Raw genomic sequence first — 12,787 nt, forward strand, 5'->3', positions numbered from 1 at the left:
TATCTCTATTATGTCCCGTTCTCTAGAATTGTACAGAAACATGTTCCGCCAAGCAAAGTTTCAAGACCTTCAGTCCATAAAAAGTAAATAAATGATTGGAATAATTACCTTAACGGAATAAGCAAGAGATAAGGTGACAGCTAGAGGAAGACCTTCGGGAACGGCGACCACGAGTACCGTTACACCAATGATCAAATGCCGCACTAGATCACCAGCGTATGTATTTTTCCAAGGTTTTCCCTCAATGACGAACGTCGTTACGCAGAACTGAATGACTAGAATGACAACGGTAAGCACTGCTATGGTCGAGCCGGCGTAACCGATTTGTATGGCGAGTTTAGTTAGCTTAGCTTGAAGAACACTCTTCTCCTTCTTTCCTTCTCCTCCGCTCCCTTGGCTGGCTGCTTGATGATTCTCCCCGGCCTCGTGCTTGGCTCCTCCGCTCACGTGACTGTTTCCAGTTATTTCTCCAGCCTCGTCTCCTTCATTTGCAACATACACGCTGGTCTCAGTTTTTCCAAAGGTCTACGCTTCCCGAGCTCGATGCCTGCGCTTTTCTCTCCTTTCTCTATCTTTGATAACGTTAGAATTCTCCCTCCAGGAGACGGTCGCCGCCTCCTCCGCCAACCGCGACGACCTGTCTCTTAGAAGGAGAAGAAGTAACGTTGCTTCCAGAATATTGAAAATAGTACAAGGCGAACCGTGTCCATGTTTGCAGAAACGAGGAGGTCTAGAAGTTGGACCCGGCGTCAGATGAAAGGCGGCAGGAATCGAACTGTTCCGGGCATTTGCGGCTAGATTACACTTACACTTTCTAATTTTGTACGACGGTATTGCCGACTAATATTAGTATAATCAGTATCTATCGAAGAAAGGGAAGAAGAAATATAAGTAGTACGCTAAGCTGGCGAAAGGATGATAATAAAGAAACGAGATACAAAGCGTAAGGATTACATCTTTGAGAACGCATAAGGGGAAATCATAGATCTAAAGCTATGGCTAAAATGCAGAAGAAGCTGTACAGATAGTCAAATAGTCCGGTGTATTCGTCAAATGCTGAAACACTGAAAAGATGGAGAACGTACAGAGACAACTTTGTATTTCTTTAAAAGATTGATTTAAAAAAGAAAAAGAAAAAAGAAGAAAAAAAGAAAAAATAGAGACAGATGTAAAGATTCTTCAAAGTATAGACAAACAGGCCATAGAGTGTGCAGTAACGAAACAGATAGAGTGAAAAGTCAAAGATTTGAACTAATAGATCTCCAAAAAATGGTTATTTCTCGTAACGCGTATGTGTGTGTACTCTTTATACGTATATGTAAGATGAAAGACAAAAAAAAAAAAAAGAGAGAGAGAAATAAATAAAGAAAATACGTGTGTTCACCGAACGTACACGTACACGTACACGTTTAACACCGAAAAATGATGAACAGTAATAATTTATGATAGTACTTTATTCACCTGTTAACGACTTCTTCTTCCGCTGCTTCTTAGCCTCTAGATAAAAAAACGCATGCAAAACAAAATCGATTAGCAATCTATCTAAAAATGTAATATGCCAGTCGTAAGTTACGCCATATTCGTAATTTAATATTCTCTAGTCTAAGATCTCTCTCTAGTTTCGTCAAACGCTTAATTCTAAGTGGACAGCCCAGAAGGTTCGCGGCTCTGGCCGATTTTACTTTGATCATTTTACTAGAGCAACGTGTAAAAAAAAAAGGTAACATTCTGCGACACTTAAAGGGCCTTCCAGGTTGTGGCGACAACAAAAAGAAACATACACAACGTAAATCACAAAGAAGCGTTTCTAGAGTTTAGAGCCTGTTCAATTCTTTACATGTCGAGATCGATTCTCGCTAATTCAGGGTGGGTCTCGTTAGATCACAAGAAATTTGTAATCCTCGATTAGCGAGAATCGACGTTCGCGCGACAACGAGGCCAAAAGTTATTCCCAAATCATTCGGTAAAAAGTCTGTACATGAACACGTGAAAGAAAGATACGAACATTTACAACCAAATGCAGACTGATTCGAGACATCTCGAGAAGCTGTACAATGCGATCAGGTAGTATCGTAATAACGAGAGCATTAACTGTTCCATGGTAAATGGTACTTGCAATTTCTTAATTTTATGCATTATTGCTTCGTTTAAAAGGAAAGCGATATTTGTTCTTCTCCTTTCGTTCAACATGATTGCGAATAATTTTGTACGTAAGGTCAGTGTAACAAGTATTCGTACAAGAACCACTTATTTTAAATTGGTTGCTGTACGAATACTTCTTTTCGTACAGGAACCACTTATTCTAAATTGGTTGCTGTACGAATACTTCTTTTCATACAGGAACCATTTATTTTAAATTGGTTGCTGTACGAATACTTCTTTTCATACAGGAACCATTTATTTTAAATCAAGTGCTGTACAAATACTTCTTTTCGTACAGGAACCACTTATTTTAAATTGGTTGCTGTACGAATACTTCTTTTCGTACAGGAACCATCTATTTTAAATTGGTTGCTGTACGAATACTTCTTTTGATACAGGAACTATTTATTTTAAATTGAGTGCTGTACGAATACTTCTTTTAATACCGGAACCAATTATTTTAAATTGGTTGCTGTACGAATACTTCTTTTCATACAGGAACCACTTATTTTAAATTGGTTGCTGTACGAATACTTCTTTTTGTACAGGAACCATTTATTTTAAATTGAGTGCTGTACGAATGCTTCTTTTAATACAGGAACGATTTATTTTAAATTGAGTGCTGTACGAATACTTCTTTTCATACAGGAACCATTTATTTTGAATTGGTTGCTGTATGAATGCTTCTTACGCTGACTGTATATATCTAAGCAAAAGAATTAATATACAAGTATTTTCTTTGGCTACTATAATTAGCAAATAAGTGAAACATTATTTAAAGGTATTGCAAACGCATGCCAAAGGAACAAGGGGTCACAGATACCTAGAAATAAATTCAGAAAAAAAGGAAATGTATTTTCACACTAATTCGAAATAAATAGCATGCGTCACCTGGTATCTCTCTACGTTTACTTTTGTATTTTGTATCATGCAGAACTTTCCTATTACCAGCTACTACTCTTCAACTTCCTCTCGCGCTATTAACGAACAAATCCCCCTGCGATTCGTCTATTCGACGATTCCTATTTTCTATGCCAGAGAGAAGTAGCAGGTTGAATAAATATTTAGTATACCGTATTCGGTACACTATCGATTCGTAAACTATGCCACTCTCAAAACAATTTCGTTAAAGTTAAGCAGACTGCTCTCTGAAGACACGATACCGTTAAATGAATTTAATGTAAATATTCGTATTAGAGACGTCGCTTTAAAAATGGCAGTTGTACGAGAGGTACGGTACTCCGATCATCCCCAACTCGTCGAGACTAACAACGACACGTGACATCGAATGCTATCCGGTGAAATCAACGCCACATACCTTTCTTCATCTTCTTAATCTCTTGTTCCTGGTGATCAACAGCGGCACCCAACAAAGTAAAGATAATACCAGCCTGGGAATTAACACCTACTGCGGTAACTAACATTTTCCCGGAACCCTCCATCACGTGAGTACCTTTGGAAAAAAAAATCGTTAGTTTCGAATCGAGACGGACGCTTTCGTATTCGATCCGTTCCAAACGTTCTTACCTGAGAGTACCATGGGATCGAATGATTCCCCCTTTTTAACATGGTCTGACTCGCCGGTTAAGCTGGACTCATCCACTTTGAGATCGTTGCTTTGTATAAGAACACCATCTGCTGGCAGCAGGTCTCCATACTTTATCTGAATTGCAGATCGTCCAATTTAAGGAAGGCCTTCTTTATTATTCGACACAAAAGAAAATGATATTTCCTACTAAAATAATGTTCGTGACTCGGAGCTGATTGGCATCGACGCGAAAAACATTTCAACGTGTCTATGAACGAGGAAATCATGCTCGAGAACTAGCCAACTTTAAATGCCAAGTACAGAACACGCCTACTCCTAATACTCGTCATTTTTCGATAAAATGTCACGACACTCGTTGCATTCGTTAAGAATCGTAAGTTGAATTTGAAGCGTGCGTATATATTAGGTTGTCCCAAAAGTTTCTTTCGCTTTATTAATAAGTAATACATGCACAATAGCTGATGTTTTATGTTACATTACTGAATTGTGCACGATTCATTTTGCTCCATTACTGTTACAACATGAATATCTATGAAATTATATTGTCTATTTATATAAACACGATCACATAAAATAATTGAGTGCAACTCGCGAAAGAAACTTTCGGGACAACCTAATACTTTTCTGTAGTTTCGTTTATTGGCTAACGAAAAGGGACAAGTTCGCCAACCGTACACGTACCTGACAAATGTCACCGACAACTATGTCAGACACGGAGATCTGTTTGACCTCGCCTTGCCGAATAACCGAGAATTTATGTTCCCCTTCTATCCGACTCTGGAGGCCCCTAAATTGTCTTTCCTTAGAGTAATCATTGAAAGCTGTTACTAATACCACCACGATCACAGAAATTAATATAGCAAGTCCCTCGATCCAACCATACTTGGCTTCATCTTCTTCCATCGATGAACCAGCTGGAAATTTACGAAAGAGATATTTCATAAGCTTCTTTTCTTCCCAATTGTATCGTCGACATGAATATTCTACTTTACGCAGTTATTAAAACAAACATGCACATGCACTTGATTTATCCCAATATTATATAATAATCGACATATCTTTATCGCATACGTTATCAACGCTACTGCTGCAAGTCTACAGAATCTAAATCTGTTTTTTCCTTAATCCTGCGATTAAGAAATATCAACAAAGATACGATCGTGTGTATCTGATTCACACTCACATTGTTCCTCGTCGTCTGCTGGGTGATAAAAACTAAGACCTAACGAAACCAATGCAGCTACTTCCAAGATGATTAACGTAACATCTTGCAAAGCTTCCCACACTAATTGTAGAAACGTTTTTGGTGGTTTTGGTGGTATTAGATTCGAACCAAATGTGTCACGTCTATGTTGGATATCTGCCGCTGATCCACTGAGACCTAGATGGTAAAAACATTTTTCGTTAGAAAGTTCTAAGACCGTGGGGTTGATACGGATGGAGTACAGATGAAACAGTTACCTTCGCTGGGTGAAGTGTATAATTTTTTACAAATTTCCTGCACACCACCATGGCTATTGATTTTATTGACACCTTCGCGTCCTCGGTGCTCCATGAGCTCGCGAAGTTGCTTGAGAGTGATACCATATTGGGCGGGTCGGCCATCTATCGTTGCCATTTTGCCTCGTCCACCGACGTTGGCCTAAGCCAACTCCACTGCACTTCTTCACGCTAGCAGCTCGTATTATTCTCTGGTGTCACTGACACCACTGGCCTCCAGGATATTGGAGGACCAATAGCTGCAACACGAGAATAAACCATGTTCAGAAAAAAAGGTTAGACCCAGTTATTTTGTTTATGTATGGGACACATTATAATAATCTGATAATCCTATTCGTAGTTATTTACATAGTGGCAATAATCGTATCAAAGTTATAGAAAAATTGAGAGAAGTAGACCTTGTCTGGCATTTTCCTACCAGGGTCGAAGCGAACCATTCGCAAGACTAGAGTCTTGTCTACAAACAATCAGTTTTAAGAAAGAGTAACTATTAGCATACGATCCGATAATCCCATTCGTAGTTATTTACATAGTTGGGATAATTGTATCAAAGTTTCCTGAAAGCTCGCTCTACTAGTATAGAAAAATTGAGAGAAGTAGACCTCGTCTGGCATTTTCCTACCAGGGTCGAAGCGAACCATTCGCAAGACTAGAGTCTTGTGTACGAACAATCAGTTTTAAGAAAGAGTAACTATCGCAAGGATCAAGAATCCTGTAGCAGCAAGGATTATGTATTGCCTCAGTGAGAGACTAGGAACCGAGGACCTAGGACGTAACAGGAACCGATTGTACGCCGCGCAACCGCCTTCGTAGGACACGCCAGGAGCCTCGGCGTCGGTGAACTCGAATTTTATCGATTCGTGGCCGTCGAGGATTGAGATCGAGCAGGAAAGCGGCGGATACGCGATCGTTTACGCGGATACGAGCGTCGTTCTCATCGAGGAACGCGAGCGAATCGCGACTGTCAATAAACGCCGACACGGTTTTGAGGTTATGTACCCTGGCGAGAGTCGTTGGCGAGGAACGACCCGCGACGTCGAGAGAGCCAGACGTTTACTTCCGAAATTATGTCACGGCGAGGAGGAATAACGGTACGGGACGATTCAACATCGACGATAGACGATCTAAAAATACGCGGTGACCGCGGGAGAGAGACAGACCGACGGCGAGGGACGAAGAGAGAAAATCCGTTTACCTTCTGGTGACAGTGTACGAGTCGCGACGGAGAGCGGATCGCGTATTGGCATGCAAACCGATCTCTCTTCACTGGTAAGGGCCTTGGAGCTTCATTCTTCCCTGTCGACCACTCTGTACGTGGGTAAACCTAACGCGCGGCCAACAAACAGCGAAACCTGCTTCGCCTCGGAAAGGCGTGTTAACTGAAATAAGCCATTAGCGAAATGGTAATCGATTCGTGTTGCCCTCTAGCCGCTCGCACGCGTACTGCGCCCGGAGTTTCGCTGTTTTTCCTCCTTTTTCCCCCCCTCCACACCTCTTTCCAGGGATGAATCAAACGATTTACGGCAAATAAATAACGGCAGTTGGGGCGCGAACAGGGAAAGCGGAACGATCGAATTACTTTATTCCGAGAGCACGGAATTTCGGAATTCTGCGTTAATTTTGTCATCGAGAGGCGATTATTCCAGGGAAATTTCACCGACAGGGTCGCGATCGTACTTTGAGCACCCCGCGCCGAGCGGGCGACATTTTTAAATTCGTCGAATGAATTTTTAAAACAAATATCTTCTTACAGGGAATGGCGAAACGAAAGTTTGTTGTACTTGTAGTTTATTCGTACGATGTTTAGTTTCGAAAATTGAAAAATTGAAAAATTCGTAAATCTTTTAATAATGAACATTTTGGATTGAAACTTTTTTTTCGTATAGATCTCATAGAACTGCACAAAAAATGTATACAAAGTTTTTCTCTGGAATCAACATGTAATTGTTTAAAAGTGGAAGAAAGATCTCTTTAAGAATTGGAAAGGGAATTAGGTTAGGTCTGGGCTAGGTCTTTGGGTAAAAGTCTAAAAATGACTATAAAAATTATTTTTCGTTTCCTGGGTCGAAATGAAGCATATTTTGTCGAATGATATATGGATGTATCTTCTATTGTTTACCAGAAATAAATTCCTAAAGAAAGGAAGAAAAATGGTATGAAAATGTAATCGTCGAAAAATATCAATTTCTCGAAAAATATTAATTTCTCGAAAAAGTATATTTGACAACAATTTCATATCTCCTCAAGATCTAAAACTTTTGTTTAAAGCATTTTTTCAAAGGGCCACTTTTTATCCCGTCACTATTCCAATATTATCATTTAATTCCAAATGTAAGAGCTCCCCAATCTTACAAAATTAATACCTCTCTTAATAATGAACATTTTGGATTGAAACTTTTTTTTCGTATAGATCTCATAGAACTGCACAAAAAATGTATACAAAGTTTTTCTCTGAAATCAACATGTAATTATTTAAAAATGGAGGAAAGATCTCTTTAACAATTGGAAAGGGAATTAGGTTAGGTCTGGGCTAGGTCTTTGGGTAAAAGTCTAAAAATGACTATAAAAATTATTTTTCGTTTCCTGGGTCGAAATGAAGCATATTTTGTCGAATGATATACGGATGTATCTTCTATTGTTTACCAGAAATAAATTCCTAAAGAAAGGAAGAAAAATAACTTGAAAAAAGAAAGTTACCCTTTGAAGAATTATCGTAAACGAAAGATGTACATCTCGACGAGATATGAAATCGTCGTTAAATACAGAAGATATTTTTAAAAATATATATTCTCAAGATCGACGAATTTATAAATGTCCACTTGCGACGTCAACGTGTCAAATAATTATTATATATATACATATTTTATTTTATTTCATTTCATTAAAGAAAATATCAAATATTCTACAAGTTACTTTTATCTAACTTATATATTTGTAAAAAATAATTATGTAAAGCGTTACTCGAACGTTCCTGGCGGTTGTTTGCTACTGGAAACGAACAATTCTCTCGTAATAGCGCGATATGTCGACGAAAAATGTTTGCGAATGTTGTACAGAGATAATTCTAAGAGGATCGAAATGTTTTAAGGCTACCACGTGCACGCACACTTACACGTACACGTTCGACGATTTCGATATATCCAGTTTGACGGAAAACGTGCGAGACGACGTTGTACGCGACGAGAAGACGCATCACCGGTTCGAGCAGCGCGATGGAACTGAGTCGATCGGTGTCCCTGCAGATTTTCACTTGGAAAGTTCAACCTGATTCATTCATCGGGTTTACGTAATTTTTACTCACAACTCTATTTTCATCGTATTACAACTCGGGCCGCCGTTAAACAACTTGTTCCATTCGCGTGTACGGAATGAGCACGATAGGCGTGACAGGCGTCGGGACCGACAGGAATTCGCGATGATCTAATCAGGGTGATCGCATAGAACCGATGACTAATTAATTATCGTGCTCCTTTTTCGGAATAATTTCAAATAATTTATATCGTTCGGGTTTAACGGGACGATCCTATCACCGACGCCTTTTTCATCGATAGGAACATTTTGTGTTCCTAACCTTAAAAATTTCTGTCCTTAACCTTAACAATTTTCTGTTTAATTATACAGGGTGTCCCAAAAATGATTGTAACACCTTGAGAGGGGTGGTTCATTTCGTCTTCCTAACCTTAAAAATTTCTGTCCTTAACCTTAACAATTTTCTGCTTAATTATACAGGGTGTCCCAAAAATGATTGTAACACCTTGAGAGGGGTGGTTCTGGGGGTGATTTGAAACAACTTTTTCCTTAGCGGGAATGTTGTCCGAGGCTTGGTTGGGAAGATATTAACGGAAAACTCCGGACCAATCAGAACGCCCGAGGTAGCGCTTCCCCACCAATCAGAGCGCGAGTATGCCGATAGAGCGGCCGCGGTATCGTTGACTACGCGCTAGGCGGCCAGGCTCGTACGCTACCGCGGCCGCTCCACCGGCATACTCGCGCTCTGATTGGTCGGGGAGCGCGGCCGCCTCGCGCTCTGATTGGTCGACGTTTTCTGTTAATATTTCCGCAACGAAGTCTCGGACAACATTTTCGCTAAGGAAAAAATTGTTTCAAATCACCTCCCAAAACCTCTTTTACCACCCCTTTCAAGGACCTCCAACATTTTTGGAACACCCTGTATATTATTACACTCTCTCGAAGTAGCACCGCAAAAATAATCTATTTAAAAATACATTATCGACCTTCGTATCGTCTCTACACATCCACTGATAAAAAAATTATTGGCACCAAGTTACGTGGCCCTCGAAATCAAACAACTCTTGTCCGACGTATTTTGTTGTCTATCGTTAAAAGTAAGCGAATTATTCAGGTAGCCTGTTTCGAATGCCTCACTCTGTATATACGAAAGGTTGCTGTCGGAATGAGAGTTATATTTATATTCATTCCGTGGACGTCGCGTGGATTTTTTTCGCGTATCGAGCCAGTTCCTGTGAGTGAACAAGGCTGGGTCAATTTATCATTGTGAATAGAATAACGCACGTTTCAGGTTTAATGTAATCGACGTTCTCTTTCATTTGGCGTCGGTCGATACCCTCTTCTGTGTTTAAAGAGCGTCGTTCGGCTAAAAGGAATTGTCTCGAAAGCGGTTAGAGGCCATTTCCTTGGTCGCTCGGAGAGGAGAGATACTCTCTCTGTTCTATATTTCGTGGCTGGGGGTTAGAGAGAAAGAGAGAGAGAGAGAAAGGTAACGTGTCGATATTGTTGATTGACTGAAGAGCTACACAGTCGATACGAAGCAAACAGAGCGGCAAAGCAAGAGATAGAAGAAACGGAATCCTTTTGCCGTCCAATTCCAACTATTTTCGTATTTTCACGCGGATTCCCTTCTATTGTTTACTATCGTTCGAGCCCTCGACGGGACGATGGCGGCGTAATGGAGGAGAATTCTCGTTATCGAGATAACTAGAGACGCGTGCAGAATCTCTCCAACTGTTAAATGGTCACGCACAGCTTTAAATAGTTTTTGTTAAATTCAACGCAAATCACACGTCCCGGTCTAACAATATTTTTCTGTTAATTTAACGACGATACTTTTAGTTTTACTGATTAATAATAATAATAATAAATATTTACGTGTGCGTAGGCTACAGGGTGTCCCAAAAATGTTGGAGATTAGAATCCTTGAAAGAGGTGGTTCGGGAGGTGATTTGAAACAACTTTTTCCTTAGCGAAAATGTCGTCCGAGGCTTCGTTGAGGAGATATTAACGGAAAACACTGACCAATCAGCGGGCGCTCCACCGGCATACTCGGGCTCTGATTGATCGGCGAGCGCGGGCTCCTCGCGCTCTGATTGGTCAGTGTTTTCCGTTAATATCTTCTCAACGAAGTCTCGTACAACATTTTCGCTAAGGAAAAAGTTGTTTCAAATCACCTCCACTCTATATATACAGGGTGTCCCAAAAACGTTGTAACACCTTGAAAGGGATGGTTCGGGAGGTGATTTGAAACAACTTTTTCCTTAGCGAAAATGTCGTCCGAGGCTTTATTAAGGAGATATTAAACGAAATACACTGACCAATCAGCGGGCGCTCCATTGGCATACTCGCGCTCTGATTGGTCAGTGTTTTTCGTTAATATCTCCTTAATAAAGCCTCGGACGACATTTTCGCTAAGGAAAAAGTTGTTTCGCTAGAACCACATACGTTGATTACATAAAAAGATATTCAAGTCGATCGATCGAGAATTGGCGACGCCAGAGTGGCCACCGATTTTGAAAATGCTGTTTCGAGAAAAAACGCGTTCGAAGTTTCCGTCGACACGCGTGCCTTTACTTCCAGAGGTCGAAACCGCCCTCACACTTTCGATATCGATTTCTAATAAAATTTTATTATTAAATTAAATCGAGTTTTTATCATCAAATTAATTTATCATTTTCGTATACTATGTAGAATAATTTAAGGAGAAAGAATTCAATTATTTCGAAACGACCAAAGTGGTGTAACCCGTTAACGATGCAGAGACTAGAGAGAAATCGTGTAATCTCTTTCAAGGTATATGTATAGGTTCGATGCGGAGTTGTTGACCAGGGGAGGGCTTCCTTAATTAGAAGCTGATTCGATGGGAAGACTAACTACTGCCCCTTGGTAAGCGCAAAGGTGGTAATTGTCCTTATTTTGAGGCGACGTCATTTTACATTTAATCCTACACTGGATACCCCTGAGACGCCCCTCCCTCTACCCACCCCTCCCCCTCCCCCCTCCCCCGGACCACTGCGAATTTAACTAACTCTGGCGCAAAGTAACCCTCGTCGAGTTAATCAACCTGCTTCCAATGTACACGGTGAATGATCATCACGAAGCACGATTAGACCAACCCTATGCTAGGTATACGAAACTTCTACGTTAGGTATCAAGACCAAATTCAGACCTAACCTCATAAAACAGACAACTGTTACACGAATGTTGCACGTAAAGTGACTTAGAATTACCTTCACGTTTCTGTTATTAATTCTCCATGGAATAACTCGTAAACATTAATTAAAAACAGCACTCGCGTAACTTTCTACATCTTCCTGTAATAACCTAATATCTTCTCCCATCGATAGAAACAAATAAATAAAAACGATCATATCACCACCAATTATCGACGACGGTTTATCGCCATAAAATTTCGCTCGTTCCTGTCGAGACGAAAAAAAAATGTACTGTCCGATCGATCTATCAATAATCCCAGGAACCGATCCAACAATAACCCCTCCGCCTCTAATTATAATAATGCCTCTCAGGATCAGCTTTCACTGGATCGTATAAAATCGCTTTATTTCGACCTGCACGTTCGACCCGTGTATATAATTAGTGTTTCACGTGTTCAGAGAAAAGGGAGGGGGGGGGGAGAGAGAGGAGGCAGAGGGTCGTGCCCTGGAATACGGAGGTCTTTATTTCTGAACCCTTTAAGTATTTACCTTGTCAGTCCCATATCTCTCCTAGCCGACTTTCACGGAGCAACCATGACCGCACGTGCCAACAGCATACCGTGTATTTATACAGATACTGACCCCTCGTCTATTTCTGCGATTTTACCCATTGAACGTGCCTAATCAAGAGCTAAACCTTCGGCTTGCTTTCTCTATCTGGATTCTATTAATTTCTATTTCAGAAATTAATTAGAATGAAATCAGAGTTGTGTGTATAAGTTGTACTAACCAGGTTCGAGAGAGTTTCGTTGGAAATGTTTCTCACTTCCACGTTGGCAATATCTGGAAATTTTTGAAATATTTTTGTTTTATATGGTGGCAAACATGCACGCGCCATCTTTTTTTGTATAATTACCAGTAGAATAGTTCTGTACCATGTATGAAATGATTCGTGCGATGTCAAACATAACCTAAAAAGTATCATTCTGTTGAAAATGTTTCTCGTTTCCATGTTGGCAATTATGGTCGCGTTGGAAATATTTCTCTTTTCAAGGTTGGCAAACATTCACAGCCCATGCGATTTCACATTTTCAAGAGATTGACACTTTTTAGGTTATGTTTGACATCGCAAGAATTTTTGAATACATGGTACAGAACTATTTCACTGATATAAAACGAAAGATGGTGT

General features: G+C 40.2%; 1 protein-coding gene across 21 annotated transcripts in view; it reads right to left on the reverse strand.

The window, feature by feature from the left end:
• The window catches only part of LOC128896681 (plasma membrane calcium-transporting ATPase 3), a 105,308-nt gene that overhangs the window by 60,615 nt on the left and 31,906 nt on the right, over positions 1–12,787 (reverse strand). For 18 of the 21 annotated variants that reach the window (XR_008462069.1, XR_008462068.1, XR_008462067.1 and 15 more), the window contains exons 2-8: positions 5,153–5,430; positions 4,875–5,072; positions 4,373–4,605; positions 3,670–3,805; positions 3,461–3,595; positions 1,462–1,497; positions 109–482 (exon numbers count right to left, since the gene is read on the reverse strand). Coding sequence is in view for 15 of the 21 variants with exons in the window: in XM_054160060.1 (XP_054016035.1) it covers positions 109–482; positions 1,462–1,497; positions 3,461–3,595; positions 3,670–3,805; positions 4,373–4,605; positions 4,875–5,072; positions 5,153–5,309 (1,269 nt within the window). In the remaining 6 variants the exon portion in view is untranslated. Of the gene's footprint in view, positions 1–108; positions 483–1,461; positions 1,498–3,460; positions 3,596–3,669; positions 3,806–4,372; positions 4,606–4,874; positions 5,073–5,152; positions 5,431–6,386; positions 6,727–8,303; positions 8,446–12,787 lie in introns of those variants that run through there. The other 3 variants (XM_054160048.1, XM_054160046.1, XM_054160050.1) reach the window with 3 other exon arrangements.

This window comes from Hylaeus anthracinus, unplaced genomic scaffold (genome assembly GCF_026225885.1).
Source record: "Hylaeus anthracinus isolate JK02 unplaced genomic scaffold, UHH_iyHylAnth1.0_haploid 11978, whole genome shotgun sequence".
NCBI classification, from domain to species: domain Eukaryota; kingdom Metazoa; phylum Arthropoda; class Insecta; order Hymenoptera; family Colletidae; genus Hylaeus; species Hylaeus anthracinus.